General features: G+C 42.6%; 2 protein-coding genes and 2 pseudogenes across 4 annotated transcripts in view; 1 reads left to right on the top strand and 3 right to left on the bottom strand.

Moving 5' to 3' along the window:
* TSEN2 (tRNA splicing endonuclease subunit 2) overlaps positions 1-20615 on the bottom strand; it is a 728632-nt gene that overhangs the window by 3838 nt on the left and 704179 nt on the right. For all 3 annotated transcript variants that reach the window (XM_050781488.1, XM_050781489.1, XM_050781490.1), the window contains 3 exons: positions 13113-13163; positions 10654-10792; positions 578-614 (listed from right to left, as the gene is read on the bottom strand). In XM_050781488.1, the coding sequence (XP_050637445.1) occupies positions 578-614; positions 10654-10792; positions 13113-13163 (227 nt within the window). The remainder of the gene's footprint in view (positions 1-577; positions 615-10653; positions 10793-13112; positions 13164-20615) is intronic.
* Positions 1-20615, bottom strand: part of MKRN2 (makorin ring finger protein 2) — a 135695-nt gene that overhangs the window by 56897 nt on the left and 58183 nt on the right. The gene's annotated exons all lie outside the window — the stretch shown is intronic.
* Positions 14614-14713, bottom strand: LOC126949463 (uncharacterized; annotated as a pseudogene).
* On the top strand, positions 18703-18821 carry LOC126949485 (uncharacterized; annotated as a pseudogene).

Below are 20615 nucleotides of genomic sequence, written 5' to 3'. Positions count from 1 at the left end.
TAATACTAACTGATGTTTGTTTTGTTTTGTTTTTGAGACGGAGTTTCACTCTGTCGCCTAGGCTGGAGTGCAGTGGTGTGATCTTGGCTCACAGAAACCTCCACCTCCCAGGTTCAAGCAATTCTCTGCCTCAGCCTCCTGAGTAGCTGAGATTACAGGTGCCCGCCACCACACCCAGATAATTTTTTTTGTATTTTTAGTAGAGACAGGGTTTCCCTATCTTGGTCAGATTGGTCTTGAACTCCTGACCTCATGATCCATCCACCCTGGCCTCCCAAAGTGCTGGGACTACAGGTGTGAGCCACTGCGCCCGGCCTAACTGATGTTAAGATGAACAATTACGGCACAGATTAACTCAATGTTTAACACTAGAACATATAGTATCATAAACTATATATCATCTTATATATAGTATAATGACATTAGTGTGTAAGGCATGAACATATAGTATCTATTCCTATCAGGCCAGGAAGAACATGACTTTTGTTCCTATGGCACCAAAAAATTAGAGGCCAGAAATTCCTTGTGTCCCTTGTGTCCCTTTAACCCATCAATTTATTTAAAAATCACTCCAAACCTTGCATGGTAAAATGGAGGGCCTTTCCGATACAGTACTGCAAAGAAGAAAGAAAAAAAAGAAGTATAACCACTCAAAATAACAAGAGAGGAATAAGACTCAATAAAAAGCTTGCTTTATTAATTTTTTTCTTTTCCAAAAGGAGGCAAATATTCAATTACCTATATGTAGATAGATAAATCTGCAATATGCCTTGGGGTCTATTTTTTCAGACAGGGTCTTGCTCTGTCACCCAGGCTGGAGTGCAGTGGCATGATCCTGGCTCACTGCAGACTTGACCTCTTGGGCTCAAGCAATCCTCCTCACTTAGCCTCCTGAGTTGCCAAGACTACAGGCGTGCACCACCACACCCAACTAATTAAAAAATTTTTTTTTAGCAACAGCATCCCCCTATGTTGCCCAGGCTGGTCTTAAATTCCAGTGCTTGAGTGATCGTCCTGCCTCAGCCTCCCAAAGTGCTGCGATTACAGGTGTGAGCTATCACACCCAGCCCCTGTCATCTATTTTTAAAATCCAAACTTATTTTCCTGAAACAAAGTGCAATTAGTAAAGAAATCTGTTGCCAAGAGCCTAACACCTCATCCCACCCTACAAATAAATTCCAAAGTCAAAGTACAGGCAATCTTGCCTTGCTTCCTGTCTTACACTCTCCAGAGTGAGTGTGAATCATACTGAGTGTAAAATTCATAGAATGTGCATCAATATTTTGTTATTTATTTGAGATCAATGAAATGCAGTGTCTGACTTGCTACTCTGGCCAGCTACTGTGACAGGGGTTGGTAAAAGAGAGGAGTAAGACTCATGCCTATTTTGAAGAAATTCAAAGTCAAGTGATAGAAGTCACAATCATACATTCCACTCAAGTATCAGTTTGTTCCACTATTGAGGACCTGAAGGAGATGGGGGAATTCAGTCTGTGGAGTTCGAGAGCCACTCAGTGAAGGAGCCTGGGGCCAGGGACTCTGCCACATAGACTCTGGAATCTGGCAGGGAACCCTTCAGAGGCACGTGGTCTGTGGCAGGTACTGGCTAACTGTTCATCAAATCCACTTATCTCTCCCCCAGGTACATGGCCAGACCACAGCTCTCAGCCAGCCTCCTGTGCAGTTAGGTATGGCCAAGTGTTGTGTGACACTTCCAGGCTGACCCGTAAAACCCTCCCTTATACAAACCCTCTCTGTGTCTCTTTCTTTCTGAGGGTGACTTTTTTTTTTTAAACTTTTTTTTTTTTTGAGACAGAGTCTCGCTCTGTCGCCCAGGCTGGAGTGCAGTGGCGCACAGTCTCTGCTCACTGCAAGCTCTGCCTCCTGGGTTCACGCCATTCTCCTGCCTCAGCCTCCCAAGTAGCTGGGACTACAGGTGCCTGCCACCATGCCCAGCTAATTTTTTGTATTTTTTTTAGTAGAGATGGGGCTTCACCGTGTTAGCCAGGATGGTCTCGATCTCCTGACCTTGTGATCCGCCCGCCTCGGCCTCCCAAAGTGCTGGGATTACAGGCGTGAGCCACCACGCCCGGCCTGAAGGTGACTTTGGAAGCTGTGTGCTGAAGACTGGGAGCCACCAGGAGGCAGTTCCTAAAGCATCTTTTGGAGTTGATTGGGCCGCCAATCAGAGACAGCCGTGTTGGATTTCACATGAACAAAAATGAACTCTATTGTTAAGCCCCTGAGACTTGGGGTTTCTATGCAACTACAGCTATGGGAATAGCCATAACGAACACAATTACATCTGTAAGCTGTTAGCTGTCCTCTGTGCTAAAACCAGCACAGGAAAGTTCAAGGAAAAGTTTTGTTTCCCTTGAGGAATGGATAGAATTTTCCTTTTTGGACAGATCAATCCTGTAATCATGTTTCTCTTTGGCTCAGGAAGCTCAGAGTCAAATTTGTAGCATGACTTTAGTAACCATATAGGACCCCAAGGGCGACACAGTAACCCTTCACTTAGTCTTGTTTCACATCTACATTTTCCATGGTCACGTTTCCTTTCTGTATTTCCTATTTAAGTTGTATTTAAAGTACTCGGCAAGTCAGCTCAAATTCACTGCGGCACAAATCTAAGTAAATATCCAAACATACAATTCTCAACTTTTTGAGATGGAGTGTACTGGAAAGAAACCATGTACTGGAATGAAAGTGAACTCAGGAGTTTTGTTCCCTGCCCAATCTTTGCCTCCTCAAGTTGTGTGCCTTTAAGCAAGTTATTAACTTCTCTGAGCCTTGGTTTCCAAAATCCTAAAATGAAGACATCAAGGGAAATTGAGATCTTTTCTAGTCCTCAAATGCCATTACCTGTAATCAAACACACATCATTAATCCAATATGCACCTGGAGCATTACAGAGCTTGAAAGTAGCTCACACCCACAAAGCAAGTAATTTCTGACGACAGACTCCGACACAGCACAGCTTAGTTTAAGCAAGAACACCGGCAGTAGACGGACCCAAGGTCAAGTCAGCAGTGCCAAGACCATGGGACAACTCTGCATGTCAATTTCGTTATAAAAAATGGGGGTTATGCTGAAGACAGAAGTATTAGCACAGTATATGGCATAAACTAAGTATCACAAAGTTACCTATGCTAGTAACATTTACAGTCTGTGTGGATTAATGACGAGGATACATTCTAAGATATGAGTCCTTAGGCAATTTCATTGTTGTGTAAACATGGTAGAGTGCACTTACACAAACCTAGATGGTACAGCCCACCACACACATAGGCTATGTGGTATCACTTATTGCTTCTAGGCTACAAACCTGTTCAGCATGTGATTGTGCTCAATCTGTAGACAATTATAACACAATGGTTAAGTATCTGTGTATCTAAACATAGAAATGGTACAGTAAAAATACGATATAAAAGCTAAAACCCGTACACCTGTATAGGGGACTTACGAATGCAGCCTGCAGGTCTGGAAGTTGCTCTGGGTGAGTGAGTGGTGAGTGAATGTGAAGGTCTAGGACAGTACTGTGTGCTAATGAACACTTTATAAACACTGTACACTTAACCTGCACTAAAGTTATTTAAATTTTTTTTCTGTCTTTAGGTTTTTTTTTTTTTTTTAACATATATATAGAGACATGGTCTACCTATGTTGCCCAGGCTGGTCTTGAACTCCTGGGCTCAAAGGATCCTCTTGCCTTGTCCTCCCAAAGTGCTGGGATTACAGGGGTGAGGTGCCACGCCTGGTATCCTTTTTCAATAATAAATTAACCTGGCTGGGTGCAGGTCAACAAACAATGAACCATGATGGATATGACCATGGTCCCATTAGATTATAACAGAGCTGAAAAATCCCTATCACCTAATGACATCGTAGCCATCGTGCTGTCGTAGTGCAACACATTATTTGCATGTTTGTGGTGATGCTGGTGTGAACAAACCTACTGCACTGCCATTTGTATAAAAGTTATTTGACCGGCCAGGTGTGGTGGCTCACGCCTGTAATCCCAGCACTTTGGGAGGCCAAGGCAGGTGGATCACGAGGTCAGGAGATTGAGACCATCCTGGCTAATGTGGTGAAACTAAAAATATTAAAAAATTAGCCAGGCGTAGTGGCGGGCGCCTGTAGTCCCAGCTACTCCGGAGGCTGAGGCAGGAGAATGGTGTGAACCCAGGAGGTGGAGCTTGCAGTGAGCAGATTGTGCCACTGCACTCCAGCCCGGACGACAGAGCGAGATTCCGTCTACCAACAAAAAAAAAAAAAAAAAAAAAAATTATTTGACCAAAATGTTAGGCAGCACATGACTGGATGATGGTGGTAGTGTACTCAGGGGGAAAAATGAAATTGTTTTACAAAAATACCTGAAAGATGAAAGCATAAGTAGTCTGAGAAATAGTAGGCATTTAAAAAAAGATCTGAGGGCCGGACACAGTGGCTCACACCTGTAATTCCTGCATTTTGGGAGGCTGAGGTGGGTGGATCACTTGAGGCCAGGAGTTCCAGACCAGCCTGCCAACATGGTGAAACCCCATTTCTACTAAAACTACAAAAAAAAAAAATTAGCTGGGCATGGTAGTGCACTCCTGTAGTCCCAGCTACTTAGGAGGCTGAAGTGGGAGGATCATTTTAAACCTGGGAGGTTGAGGCTGCGGTGAGCTGAGATTGTGCCACTGCACTCCAGCCTGGCGGACAGAGTGAGACCTTGTTTCAAAAACTACATAAATAAATAAAAGTAAATATAAGGTCTGAAAGAACAGGGAATATAAAAGGAAAGCTCTTTCTTACAGAAGAATGCCAGATGGAGGTGTGGAATGAAAAACAGCTACTTACGGTATCACTCCACAAATGACTGATTTTTTACAAAAGGAAAACTGTAATTATATGACAGACATTGACAATGGCCACCATCAAACTTAGCATCACCACAGCAGGAAAACCTGACTTCAAGCACTTCCTGACACACTCCAATAAGCACACACATCACCTATGTGTGCCGAGAGAACCTGAGCTTGAGTCTGATCATCAGGAACAATCAGACGTACAGAGAATGGGGAACATCCTAAAAGACATTGAAAAAAGTAACGTCATGACAAACAAAACAAGAAGTTAGAGTGACTGTGTCAGATTGAAAGAAGCTGGGCACAGTGGCTCATGCCTGTAATCACAGCACTTCAGGAGGCTGAGACGGGTGGATAACCTGAGACCAGGAGTTCGAGACCAGCCTGGCAAACATGGCAAAACCCCGTCTCTACTAAAAATACAAACGTTAGCCCAAGCACGGTGGCAAGCACCTGTAATCCTAGCTACTTAGGAGGCCGGGATTCGCCTGAACCCGGGAGGCAGAGGTTGCAGTGAGCGGAGATCGTGCCACTGCACTCCAGCCTGAGCGACAGAGCAAGACTCTGTCTCAAGAAAAGAAAAAAAAGAGAGAACAGAGATTGCAGTGGGTTTAACGGCAGCTCCCAGAAAGATATGTTCATGTCCTAATCCCTGACTTGTGAATGTGACCTGGAATGTGGAATGTGACTTGGAAGAAGAGTCTTTGCAGATGTAACTAAGCTTAGAATTTTGAGATGAGATCATCCTGAATTAGCTGGATGGCCCCTAAATCCAATGGCAAGTGTCCTTATAAGAGAAAGGGGATTTGACAGACAGACACGGTAGAGACTGGAGGAATGCAGTCACCAGCCACAAAATGCCTGGGGCCACCAGAATCTAGAAGAGACAAGGAATGGATTCTCTCCTAGAGCCTTTGGAGGGAGCCTGACCCTGCTGACACCTTGATTTTAGACTTCTGGCCTCTAGAACTGTGAGAGAATGAATCTCTGTTGCTTTTAAGTCACCCAGTTTGTGGTAATGTCTTATGAGCCCTAGGAAACTAAAAGGAAGATATAATAATCAAATGCGACTGTATCGAGAAAATCTAAGCCAGGGGCCTGCATGGTGGCTCATGCCTGTAATCCTACACTTTGGGAAGCCAGGCAGGAGGATGGCTTGAGCCCAGGAGTTCGAGACCAGCTTGGGCAACATACAGAGACCCCATCTCTATAAAAATTACAACCAAAATAGCCACAAAAGACATTACAAGGACAACAGGAAAAATTTAAGTATAGACTGGACACTTAGATGATATTAAGCAATTCTAATTTTTCTCAGGCATTATATGGTATGTAGGAGAATGTATTCTTTGGAGGTACACATGAAAAATACTTATGGATTAATATGGATTAATCACGTAAACGTAAAGGATATTAACAAAAATATATCAAAATTTGACTAGAAAAACAAGCCAGGGGTCGGGCGCAGTGGCTCAAGCCTGTAATCCCAACACTTTGGGAGGCCGAGACGGGCGGATCACGAGGTCAAGAGATCAAGACCATCCTGGCTAACACGGTGAAACCCCGTCTCTACTAAAAAATAAAAAAAAAAAAACCTAGCCGGACGAGGTGGCGGGCGCCTGTAGTCCCAGCTACTTGGGAGGCTGAGGCAGGAGAATGGCGTAAACCTGGGAGGCGGAGCTTGCAGTGAGCTGAGATCCGGCCACTGCACTCCAGCCTGGGCGACAGAGCGAGACTCCGTCTCAAAAAAAAAAAAAAAGAAAAGAAAAACAAGCCAGGAAGTGGCTTAGAAAAGAATCAAAGGCCCTGGTGCTGTGGCTCATGCCTGTAATTCCAGCACTTTGGGAGGCCAAGGCAGGCGGATCACTTGAGGTTAGGAGTTCAAAACAAGCCTGGTCAACATAGCGAAACCCTGTCTCTACTAAAAATACAGAAATTAGCTGGGTGTGGTAGTGTGCGCCTGTAATCCCAGCTACTTGGGAGGCTGAGGCAGGAGAATGGTTTGAACCTGGGAGGCAGAGGTTGTGGTGAGAAGAGATCGAGATCGCGCCACTGCACTCCAGCCTGGGCAACAAAGTGAGACTTTGTCTCAAAAAAAAAAAAAAAAAAAAAAAAAAAAAAAAGAATAAAGAGGAAGACGGGAAGAAGACACATCTCCTTGTTCTGCGACAAATAGAAAGCTATTCTGTTGACCTCCATTCTCAGACAGAACTGTCAGTCTCTGGGCTGGATGTCATGACAGGTCATGGTTCCTTCTGGGTCTGGTAATTCTATAACTGCTAGCTTTCAATGACTCCCACCATTCCATTTCTGTGCTGGGACTTCTAATTTGCAGAAGGCTCAGAAATCAAACTTATCAGTCAATGCAAATCCCCATCTAGGGTTGGCTGGGAAGGAGGCTTAGGAGTAACCAGACCTTTGGGTCACACCAAATCAAATCAAACCATAACTGTCTACATAAGACAATATAAATCCTGCGTTAGTTTTTGGCTTCTTAGCAGGCAACGTGACTTAGGCATGGTAGGAGGACAAACCCACAGAGCCCTAATCTGTGTACTTAACGAGCTGTTAAGTACTCTGGCAACTTACCTAACCCTTCTGAACCTCAAACCCCTCTGCTACAAAAGGAAGCTACTACTACAGACCTCACAGGAGTGTGAAGATTAAATAAGACAAGAGAAGAAAACACCAAGGCAAGGTGCCTGGCTGGCCCTAGGAGCCGGCAGCCAGGGGAGCTGCTCAGTGGGGAGTGTAAGGAAAGATTCCCTCTTGGCTCCTGTCCTGGCTCTCCCAGTAGGCGATCAAGGTCAACCAGCTTGGCAGTTGCACTTGATTTGAGACCCGTATCACCTCTCCCAAATACTGCTCCTGGAATGAAATTTGATAGACAAGATTTATTCAAGGGAAGTTTCCCTGATAAGATGTGAATTTCATAATGGTCTTATATTACGAGTCACTACCCCTCTAAGGAAAAACAATTGTTAAGAGTTTAGCCTATGTTGGCAGTTCTAGGCTTCATGTGATTAGGTCACTGACCTCCAAAATTAAAATAATATTGTTAAAAAGGAGCAGGAACTGTGCACCCATGCCTGAAGAAGAGGTAGAGTTTAGGAAGCCGCTCCTCATATCCCAGGCTAGCACTGCTCGAGAACCTTTCCTTACACAGCGAAATGTGAAGACACTTTTAACACTGATGCTGGCCCAGTCTGACTCTGTGTGAGTCACAGACCTGGTCCCACATTGATTGTACAAGGAACTAGAAACAGATGATATATCCCAGTGGAAGCAAAGGCCTCCAGGGGAGTTGTAAACTGAGCAGTTTATCTTTTTTATTTTCAAAATTCTATCTATCTGTCCATCCATCTATTCATCTGTCCAACCATCCTTATAAGGCAGAATATCTTTGAGGAAGTTTTCTCTATGCATCATCCAAAGTATAACTTGATCATTAAAATAAAGTTACAGGCAAAAGGGCCAAAGTATGAGATTAAGAACATTAACAAAATAGAACAATTATAACAATATACTGTAATGAAAGTTATGGGAATCTGATCTCTCAAAATATCTTAATTTTTATTTTTATTTTTTAAGAGAGTCTTACTCTGTTGTGCAGGCTGGAGTGCAGTGGTGTGATCTCGGCTCACTGCAACCTCTGCCTCCCAAGTTCAAGAGATTCTTGTGCCTCAGCCTCCCAAGTAGCTGGGATTACAGGCATGTACTACCACACCCGGCTAATTTTTGTATTTTTACTAGAGATAGGCTTTCACCACGCTGGCCAGGCTGGTCTCAAACTCCTGACCTCAGGTGACCCACCTGCTCAGCCTCCCAAAGTGCTGAGATTCCAGGCATGAGCCACTGTGCCCAGTAGATATCTAAATCTTTTGGACTACAGTTGACCTTGGGTAGCTTTGACTCTGCTTTTTCTTACAGTGCTTATCTGTTCCTGAAACTACGTCATGTAGTTACTTGCTTGTGTGTCCCCCCTTCAATCCCCCTAGAATGTAAACTCCATGAAGGCAGCTCTGTTTGTCCTATTCAAGTTTGTATTCTTGATGCCTCAAACAGTACCTGGCCCACAGCAGACCCTTAGTCATTATCTGCTGAATGAGGAACTCACCTGGTCCAGACCCTCACTTTAAGATAGGGGATGCAATGGAATACTATGTAGCCACAAAAATGGACAAGATTGTGTCTTTTGTGAGAACATGGATGGAGCTCGAGGCTATTATCTTTAGCAAACTAACCCAGGAACAGACAACCAAATACCGCATATTCTTACTTGTAAGTGGGAACTAAATGAAGAGAATTTATGAACACAAAGAAGGGAACAACAGACTCTGGGGTCTACTTGAGGGTGAAGGGTGGGAGGAGGGAGAGGATCAGAAAAAATAACTACTGGATACTAGGCTTAGCACCTGGGTGATCAAATAATCTGTACAACAAACCCCTGTCACATGAGTTTACCTATATAACAAACTTTCACATGTACCCTTGAACGTAATTTTTTTTTTTTGGAGTCTCCCTCTGTCACCCAGGCTGGAGTGCAGTGGCGTGATCTCAGCTCACTACAACCTCTGCCTCCCGGAATCAAGCAATTTTTCTGCCTCAGCCTCCCAAATAGCTGGGATTACAGGTGCCTGCTACCACGCCCAGCCAGCTAATTTTTGTATTTTTAGTATAAACAGGGTTTCATCATGTTGGTCAAGCTGGTCTCAAACTCCTGACCTCAAGTGATCTGCCTGCCTCGACCTCCCAAAGTGCTGGGATTACAGGCGTGAGCCACTGCACCTGGCCCTAAATGTAAAGTTAAAAAAATTAAGTAAATAAAGTATTAATTAAAAAAAAAAAAAAGATCAAGGGAGGCAGTACTGTTAGACATTTCTAAAAGCCTGGGCTCCAGAATTCAAAGCCCAGTTCTGCAAGTTACCGGCCCTGGAAACTATTATGGGCAATGACCTACTTTTTCTAAACTGTAGTCTCCCTATCAGAAAATGAAGACAATAAGAGTCTCCACTGCATAGGACTGCTATAAGGATTTAACAAGATGATGGATGTAAAATACTTAGTAAAATGCTTGGCACATGGCAAGTGCTCAATGATGGCTGCGGCGATTATTACAATTATATGACTGTTCTCACTCGGCAGATGAGGCCACTGAGGCCTGGGGATAAGGGACTCTCCCAAATTACCCAGTCTCATGGCTAGTGAGACGTGGGGGTAGGTGCTATAGAATGCTTTTTTTTTTTTCTTTTGAGACAGAGTCTCACTCTGTTGCCCAGGCTGGAGTGCAGTGGGGCGATCTTGGTTCACTGCAAGCTCTGCCTCCCAGGTTCATGCCATTCTCCTGCCTCAGCCTCCAGAGCAGCTGGGACTATAGGCGCCTGCCACCATGCCTGGCTAATTTTTTATATTTTTTAGTAGAGATGGGGTTTCACCATGTTAGTCAGGATGGTCTCTATCTCCTGACCTCGTGATCCACCCGACTCGGCCTCTCAAAGTGCTGGGATTACAGGCGTGAGCCACCGCGCCCAGTCACAACACTTTTCTAAGATTACAGAGCAAACAAGAGGGAAGGCCTGAAATGGGGTTGCAAGCTTCTTCTCCTAGGCTTTCTCCCTAGACTGCCTTTTCTCTTTTTGCACTTACCCTTACCCCAATCCAAATATCCAATAATCTTATCTAAACTGAAAGGATGCCTTCTTAGAAAACATCGTCAACAGCACACATGACCAATTTGATGTTCTAGGGCAAATCTGATATAAACTCCATTCTCACACACACCACACCAAGAATTACTTACATAAATCTGTCCCGTACTTGAGTCCCACTTTGGGCACCCAGCCCTTGCTTCGAAAGTAATGGTAGGCCATGTAGGTGGTTCTGAACGTGGGCTGAACTACAGTGAAAGCTTTCCAGAGTTTCACTATCGTTAAAGGCTCCTAAAGTTATTTACAAAAAACAAAAAGCATTACTGTGTATGCATTCTCCCTCCATTCAGCCAGAGCGTCAACATCTGTACTAAGTGTGGAGCTGAAGCAGCGAATAAAACGCATTTCCCCCAGCACAGCAATTTATTTTATTTTATTTTTGAGACAGAGTCTCGCTCTGTCACCCAGGCTGGAGTGCAGTGGCGCGATCTCGGCTCACTCCCAGTAGACCAATTTAGCAAGAAGGTCTGGCCCTGCACTGTCCAGTGAGGCAGCTGCCAGCCATACACACCTAGTCTGAACTGAGAGGGGCTCTAAGTGTAAAATACACACTGACTTCCTACTCAGTATGAAAAAAAAAAATAGGGAATATAAACTATTTCAATAACTTTGAATAAGTTGGGTTAAATAAACTGTGTAATATTGTATTAAAATTCCACCTGCTTTTTAAAAAACATTTTTAATGTGGCTACCAGAAAATCTGAAATTATATACACATGGCTCCCATCTGAGGCTCTCAATGTCCTTCTATTGCACAACACTGCTCCAGAGGACTTAGAAAAGGCAGCATTTGAGCACGAGAAGTAGTGAGAGAAAGGGGCTGGACGGGGGGTGGTGGTGTGCCGGGATGGACATTCCAGGCAGAGGAACCAGCACATGCAGGGGGCTCACTGTAACAAGCCCACCAAGGCTGGAGGGCAGTGCCTGACAACATTTCACAGATCTTTAACGAGTAGCTACTCTATGTCAGATCACGTTCAGAAGAACAAAAAATAATTTTATAGTAAAACTTAAAAAAAAAAAAATCCAAAATTTAGTGTTTGAAACTAGAGAATTTATCTGATGGCACAAATTAATAATTAACTGCTTATAAGACAACTTTGTTTTCAATGTGGGAGTCAAAGAGAATGAGAATGGTTTGGTCTAGAGAATATTCTGATATATCACTACCAAAAATACAATGACAACAAAATAACTAGGTAAGTTTGGAAAATTTTTGCTTCATTTCAGTAGTTACTGAAACAATCAATTTTTCAGCTGATTTAAGGCTCAGTCACCCAGTGAGACTAGCTCAGTTTGTCCCAGCCTAAGATTATAATACAATAGGCTAGAGTTTTTTTTGCAGTTGTTCCTAATGCAAAAATTCCATACCTGTGTGACCTTGTGACCCCACTGCGAGTAAACACTCAACCCCCTCTTCTAACAAGCAACAGTCTCATAGAGAAGGTTGAATTTCCAACACAGTCCAATGTTGTTCAGATGTTGAGGCTTTTATGTCACAGCTGTAATGTTCTGACAAATTTCAGGTAAGGCCCACGAGAAGAAGCAGGGTGGGGCTAAGAATGGCCACCATTTGGGAAAATGAGGCATCTGTCAGGCAGACACTGCTTCCAAACCGCTAGAATACCCATGAACAGTATTTATGCAATTAGAATTTGATGATTAAATTATGTGCTCCCAAGAGTCAAACAGAATACACCTCTGTTCCATTTACTGTTCTGTTTACTTTTCTCTTTTTCGTTTTATTTGAATTATTTTACAATTATCTCTCTTCTAAAGGCAGCAGGCTACAGCACAAAGTCATGGGCTTTGGAGTTACTTGGACTAGTTGTGTGACTTTGGGTACATTACTTATTTTCTCTGAGCCTCAGTTACTTTATCTGCAAATTCTTACCAGGTGGTGGTAAGGACTATAAATAGTGCATGTAAAGTACCTAACGTATAGCTTTTACCATAGTAGGTGCCAAATACTGGTAACTTTTACTTTTGTTAATTTTTAATACTATTCTGACACAGATGTCCTTTTTTTTCTGAGACAGAGTCTTGCACTGTCGCCCAGGCTGGAGCGCAGTGGCGTAATATCCGTTCACTGCAAGCTCCGCTCCCCGGGTTCATGCCATTCTCCTGCCTCAGCCTCCTGGGTAGCTGGGACTACAGGTGTCCACCATCACGCCCAACTAATTTTTTTTGTATTTTTAGTAAAGACCCGACTAATTTTTTTTTTAGTATTTTTAGTAGAGATGGGGTTTCACCGTGTTAGCCAGGATGGTCTCGATCTCCTGATCTAGTGATCTGACCTAATTATTATACAGCATAAGATACTGTACCTCTCCTAGTTTCAAGGAATGAAATGCAAAAAGGGGTCAAAGATGCCTTTTGCTCGAACAGTCCCACCTCAGAACCCAAATCCAAAACTTTAGGGAAAAATTCAATTCCTATTTTATTCAGTAAGAGTAGAAACATTTGTATTAATGCAATATAGAAATTAGTACAACCTGCTTTTAACAATAGGGAAATTTTAAGTGGATTGTATGTAAACAAAGCATCTTACCTTCTCATAGTAAATACTTAAACATCCCAGAGCATAGACCAAGAAGAAGGCCTGAAAATACAGCAAGCAGAAAATGCTCATTACAAATAGTTCCACAATCTTGTGAAACTATTTTACAGACTGATCTCTTTTCACTTCAATACAAATTAATGCCCTTAAGTCATCATAAAAAAGGTCACATATTTTAAATATAAATGGTTCATTTGAATGTCTTAGATTTAAAAAAAAAAATTTAAGAAAATACAAATGTTACCAACTGGTTTAAATCAATAAAAAATAAAAGATTTTTATGAATGTTTCCATATTTATTCCCTAAAAAACCTATATAACTGAAAAATGACGTTAACAGCTGTAGCAATAGAAATTGTTGTTCATTGGAGTTTCTCCCTGTACAATTAAATAACCATATTTAAATTGAGAAAAATATATATAGAAAAAAGTGTGTGAAAAGTATGGGGCAGTGCTGATTTTGCTTACCTGACAAAATACTAGTTTCCCAGTTATCTTTGGTGAAATGATTTTCTAGAACCCTATGTTTGCACTGACCTCATATAATGACATATTTTTACTATGTGCGGGGAAGCCTGTAGGAATGGCAAAGAAAATTGGCTCCAGTTGAATACAATCACATTTAAATGGAAATGAAAATGGCTTTCTGTTAAAATAATACACTGCCAAACAACTGACACCACCCAAAGAGACATGTGTTGTTGGCTTTGCCTATCCAGGGCGCTTAGGGTCTACAGATACCACTGAAGGGACTCCCATGAGATTGGTGCATAGCAGGTAGTGACCAAATGGTAGCCAGTGATAAAATGGGACTACATTTCTTTTTAAATATGAAGGTGAAAAATGAGATTTATAACCAAACATCAAATATTCTGCTTCAGCTCTCACTGCTGCTTCCAGCAGACACAGACAAGGAGGGGTCCTCTTGTGCAGTGTGGAAGCAGAAACATAATCCCCTCCCTGTCATGAGCATTGAGGCTATTGTGCAGCAACAAGGCACTGACAAACTGCTCATTCAGCGTGTTTCCTCACTGTCCTTCCATCCCACCCCTAATCCAGCACACACAGAACAAAAGACAGCACAAGTAATATGGGTGGAAGGACTTCCAAGCAGTGAATACCTTGTCATTCTCTGCCTGGCTATCTGATGACATCTCTCTTCACAGGAGCAGTTCGCAAAGGGTGGTCTGGGGATCCTGGGATCCCCAAGACCCTTGCAGGAGGTCTCAAGGTCAAAACCACTTCATAATAACGTGGTGTTATCTGCCTCATTTGTGCTCTCTCCAGTGACTATAAGATGTGTGATGGTCCAAGATTGGAGCCAGAAGCAGATGCAAGAATCTAGATGACTTTCAGGAAATCAGACCTTAAATCGACTTGCAAAAATGAAAAACGAAGCTTCTCACTAAATTTTTTGTTTTGGAAAATATAGTTATTTTTCATTAAAAACTTACATTAAATTATTTATGTCAAGGTATGGGTTGTTGTTGTTTTTAATATGGAAGGCTTCACAAACGTGTCATCCATGGGCAGGGGTCATACTCATCTCTGCATTGTTCCAATTTTAGTATATGTGCTGTTGAAGACATCACTATTATTATTTTTAAATGTGTTAAACAGATACTCATCATTTTTGTTTTAATTCATAATTTGATAAACACTGACAAATATGAGGAACCACTACTTTAGTTTTACCCAAATCCAAATCTAGAGCATTTCTGGAGATGAAGGTAGTCACCTTCTATTCCACTTTTTCCTATTGCCTTCCTGGTCCCAGCCTGTGGGTGGCTCCTTCCTGCCTCCTGTGACACCCTCCCTGTTCTGAGCCCTCTACAGTCCACTCTCCACAGCATCCAGATTCATCTTCTTGGCACATGAAGATCATGTCGTTCCCCTAATTAAAACCCTCCAAAGAGATTTCACTGCCCTTAGAATAAAGTCCAAACTGCTTGCCACCAGCTCCAGGTCCCTGCACGATCTTACCACTGCTCTTTCCAGACGTCCTGTCTGCACTTCTGTCTCTTGAAGACACTAAGCTCATTCAGGCCTTTGCCTCTGTAATCGCTACTCCTGCTATCTGGCATGTTCTGCTCCAGACTCAAAGGTCACCTCTCGGAGAGGTCTTCCTTGGCCACCGAGTCTAAGTAACCCACATCCTGATCACCTCCAGAGCACTTACTTTTGTCTGAAAATCTTTCTCTTACATGTGTTCCTCCGATTAGAATGTAAACTCTGGCAGAACAGAAACTGCCTGCTGTTCCCTTGGCCTAGAAGGGGGTCTAGTACATGTTGGGTGTTCAATGCTTGTGCTGAAAGACAAAAAAGACAGGTCCCCAATCCTGCCCTTGGCTTAGGCCCCAACAGCCAGAGCCACCCTACAGCAGGTCTCTACACCTCACTCAGCTCATCTCTTCTCAGTGTGAACATTGTGTTCCACTTCTTTCACTGCTGTTGACAGCCCTGCCAAGTGGCCCACAATTTTATTTTGACCTTTTCTCTTTCCATCACTCACTACTTATTAATACAGAATACTGCTGTTTTTCAGATGGACTACAGGCCAAAAGGTGCAACGGAAAAGATAAAGTTGTTTCCTCAACACAATTTGCACTTCTTGGTTCAGAATAGTGTAACACAAAGAATGAAGTTTGAGATCTGACAGACCTGAGCTCAAATCGTCATTGTTAGCTAGGGCCTTGGAAGTATCACTTAAATTCTCCATGCCTCATCTATACAATGGGGATCATAATGCTTTCTTAGCTAAATATTTTTTTTATAGCTAAATATTGAGTAAGATTAAATCACACAAAGATTTTTATTTTTTAAATTATACTTTATGTTCTAGGGTACATGCGCACAACGTGTACGTTTGTTACGTATGTATACATGTGCCGTGTTGGTGTGCTACACCCATTAACTCGTCATTTACATTAGGGGTATCTCCTAATGCTATCCCTCCCGCTTCCTCCCACCCCACAACAGGTCCCAGAAATCACACAAAGATTTAATAAGTTATGAAAAGCACCTAAAAGCTCAATTTAGTTTTCCTGCTTTCTGGAACTCCTGACCTCAGGTGATCTGCCTGCCTCGGCCTCCCTAAGCACTGAGATTACAGGCATGAGCCACCGTGGCTGGCCTTAGTTTTCTTCCCTTTCTAATAACTGGATAGCATAGCCTGGAAAAAAAAGTTCAATCCCATCCTTGCCTAATAAGAGATTCTTTCCTGATATCTGCTAAAATGTAAGTTCCTCAAAAACTGATGTGTTTTCATTATCAGCAAGCATACATTTCCCCAAGAGTGAATGAAACCATTATCTCATTTTTATTTGCTTAAAATGGTGATTGGCTTTTACCAATCTATGCAAGATGTGACTAGGCACTTATTACAAATGGAGGGGATCTTAATTCAATTGAATTGGTTTTATTTAAAATTAAATTATCAGTAGACTAGAGAGGTCTGTAGAGGTTGACAATCATATCCCCTGCAATCGCATTATTAAATTTTACTTTCACAGTACTAATAAGATGGAAGGATAAGTTTAATGATAGTTTTTAACATCATACTGCTAAATGTAGTCAGGGCCCTCAAGTGTTGTAATGGAAAAATAGATCTCAATAACAGATCCCTATAAAACAATGGAATATATTAGCTAACTGGCATGGCAATCTAATTATCCCTGAAATGAATACTGAATCATCCCCATGTCCAGTTCACAAAAAGTATGGTTTAAAATGTCACTGGCTAAAAGCAGAGGTAAGGAAGATGTTGCATGTGGAATATGCCATCTGGCATATGTGAATACAGTTGTAGGTGCCTAACCAGGAAAAAAGTGTATTCTACTAATGTGATCTAGTCACTGTGTGTGTGAAAGACCTAGTCACTGTGCAATACTTCCACCATTTAAGTAAAAGATCTATTTTGTGATCATCATCAACAATTTAGAGACAGAGTATGTATGTCCTATCAGGCACAGAATAAAGGCAGGAACCAAATGAGCACCTATTACATGTGCCAGGAACTGTGCTGGTCATTGTGTATACATCACTGAACGTCATTAGCTGCTACATCAATTCAAGCAAAAATAAAGCACAATTTCCAAGAAGTGTTTTTTCTTGTGAGAGCTAGCCCTCCCTCAGCACACACACGTCTTTCTCCAAACTGCCCATAAAACACATTGCACTGAAGTTCATTTTAAATTTACAGAAAATATATTCATTTAAAAATATCTGCCATTTTGTGAACTAAAGCTATGTCTTCACTCCACCCAGGGAAGTTGGCTAGCTGGGAGAGGGATGGGGACACAATGAGGAATATACATTGCTAAGTGTCTTCCAGGACAGAGAGATGTCACACATATCACGCTGCATTCAATCTTCACTATCTTCCTCTGAAGGAGAACATTACAGCTGAGGAAAATGAGGAATGCCAAGAACACTGTCTATTGTGTGTTATACTGCATGTGGCAAATATTTTTTTCCCATTTCATCTTTTTTTTTTTTTTTTTCTTTTTTTGAGACGGAGTCTGGCTCTGTCGCCCAGACTGGAATGCAGTGGCCGGATCTCAGCTCACTGCAAGCTACGCCTCCCGGGTTCACGCCATTCTCCTGCCTCAGCCTCCCATTTAGCTGGGACTACAGGCGCCCGTCACCTCGCCCGGCTAGTTTTTTTTTTGTATTTTTTAGTAGAGACGGGGTTTCACCGTGTTAGCCAGGATGGTCTCGATCTCCTGACCTCGTGATCCGCCCGTCTCGGCCTCCCAAAGTGCTGGGATTACAGGCTTGAGCCACCGCGCCCGGCAGCATTTCATCTTTTGCCTGTAATTTTGCCTTTGTCTTTAACATAGTTTTAAATCTCTAGGTAATGAAATCTATATATTATGGCCTCTTAGAAGAACTTATCCGTATCTCAAAAATATATAAAACACAGGCAGGGTGGCTCACACCTGTAATCCCAGCACTTTGGGAGGCCGAGGCTGGTGGATCACTTGAGCCCAGCAGTTTGAAACCAGCCTGGGCAACACAGCGAAACCCCATCTTTACCAAAAATACAAAAATTAGCTGGGTGTGGTGGCGTGTGCCTGTGGTCCCAACTACTCGGGAGGCTGAGATGGCAGGACTGCTTGGGCTCAGGAGACTGAGGCTGCAGTGAGCTGATATTGTACCACTGCACTGCAGCTTAGGTGACAGAGAGAGTCCCTGTCTTTAAACAAACAAACAAAAAAAAGCATAAATAATTATTCTTGTTTTCTATTTTAAATTTCCCTTTATATCTTTAATTGACCTGAAATTTATTTTTGTGTATGTTAGGAGATGGGATTTTAGCTTTGTCTTTTCCAAATGGCTAATCAGCTGTCCCAACACCATGAATCTTTTCTTCACTAATATGAAGTGTTATTTTTATTGTACCCTGAAATCCCATCTATAAATGGGTCTGTTTGTAGATTGTGGCCCAATCTTTCCTTTCCTATACCAAGACTATATTGTTACTTTATGTTTTATTAACGGCTGCAGTAAGATCTCCTTTTTTTTTTTTCTTTTTCTTGGCTACTCTAATGATTCCAAGTGAACTTTAAAAATTAATAAGGCCTACAGTCATGCTACTCTGAACGTGCCTGATCTTGTCTGATCTCAGAAGCTAAGCAGCGTTGGGCCTGGTTAGTACTTGGAGGGGAGACTGCCTGGGAATACTGGGTGCTGTAGGCTTAAAACAAGGATCAATGAAACAAAGAGCAAAACTGCAGTTCTTCTCTCTCCTGCCTGCCAGCACACAAAGGCTTTTAAAACAAAACCCGATCCTCAAAGCAGTTCACCCAAAGTTTCCTGTGTGTCTGGGTATATAAGCAGAATATAAATATATTTACAGAAAAAAATTAGAATAGTTGTTCAAACCTTAATCAAAAGGCTCTGCTGTAAGTATATATTCTTGCTAAAAGGACCCAAACTGTCTCACAGTTGAAGTCTCTGGAAAATTTTCAGAAGTTTAGATAGAAGGAAAGTCACTGACCTATTGCAGGGGAGGGAGACTAGTCAAACAACATAGCAGTAAAAAATAACTGCAAAATTCTAGGGAAGAATCTTAGACATTCTAATCACTGGATTCTGATACTTGGAATCCACATTATGGACACTAAGAAGGGGAAAAGGAATGTGGAAAAAACAGGTGAGGTACAAAATGGAAGAGCCAGGCACAAGAAGATGCGTAGAGACCCAACTGAGACTGCTGCTGTCAGGCACACGGAGAGCTGTCGCCCGACGCTGGTGTGCCCCTTTGTTTCCAAGCATTCCCACCTAGTCCTCCTGTGTGGGGACCACTTTCTTTTGTTTTCTTCTTTAAAAGCTTTATAACTATATACAAACAATACACAGAAGTACCAGTAAGGTAGCCTCCAACACCAGAGTTAGACTAAGAAATCGACATGCATCAGCAAACTCAGAGCCACAACTGAATGGTATCAACACAGTTAAAGAATGTGACACAGAGTGAGTGAGGAAAGTCAGCAAATGGGGAATCTGGTGACGGTGGCAAGGTCTTCGCAATGCACACAGGATGAGACTCCGACCCAAGGGTTCGGTGGCAGACCAATGCATGCACCACACTACCTCTAGTCTAGATGTTAGCAGCTCTTTGTTTGATATACCTCAATTCAATGGTGGCTTTTCAAGAAAAAGAATAAATGCTACCACATTAAGTAAAATAATTAAATGAAAGACTTACAACAATCTTAGAATCTTCAGTATCAAGTTAAAAACAGTTCATCCCTCCTTGGGGAGAAGGACACGTGGGCCTGACATCCTTAAGCATTTGGATTATCCAGCTCACTCCTCACGGGCTGACTCCGTGTTCACCAAGCAGCCTTCCAATTATATTACCCTTTGGCACCTGAATTTTCTACACGAAGAGAATATGCCAATATGGAAAGGCAGGTGGTGGGGCCTTTGCTAATGTTAATAAACTCACACTCTAGTTTATTCCCCAGGCTCTTGTGAGCACACTCAGCCTGAATGCTGCTCCTAGAGCTCAAGTCATTTTCTGTGCTCTAACAAATCCGAACTTCTTAGTCCCTCAAGCAAAGGATTAGACCTGGAATGCAGGGCCCTACTGGGGTGCTGCCATGGAGGGAATCTTTCTGGGAATGAGTGAGCTGGTCTGCACCACCCCTATTAAATCTCCTCCCATTAGTTTCCCAACAGCACACACAGGGATAGTAAAATTAAACACGACTACTTTGGATCTTGGGAAATTTAAAAATCTCCTTAACCTTCAAAAGTTGACTGCCTGGCAGGGTGTAGTGGCTCATGCCTGTAATCCCAGCACTTTGGGAGGCCAAGACGGGCAGATCACTTGAGGCCAGGAGTTTGAGAGCAGCCTGACCAATATGGCGAAACCCCATCTCTACTAAAAATACAAAAATTAGCTGGGTGTGATGGTGTGTACCTGTAGTTCCAGCTACCAGGAGGCTGAGGTGGATCACCTGAACCCGGGAGGCAGAGGTTGCA

Source organism: Macaca thibetana, chromosome 2 (assembly GCF_024542745.1).
Source record: "Macaca thibetana thibetana isolate TM-01 chromosome 2, ASM2454274v1, whole genome shotgun sequence".
In the NCBI taxonomy this organism is placed as follows: Eukaryota; Metazoa; Chordata; class Mammalia; order Primates; family Cercopithecidae; genus Macaca; species Macaca thibetana.
This window is presented reverse-complemented; position numbering and strand designations above follow the sequence as displayed.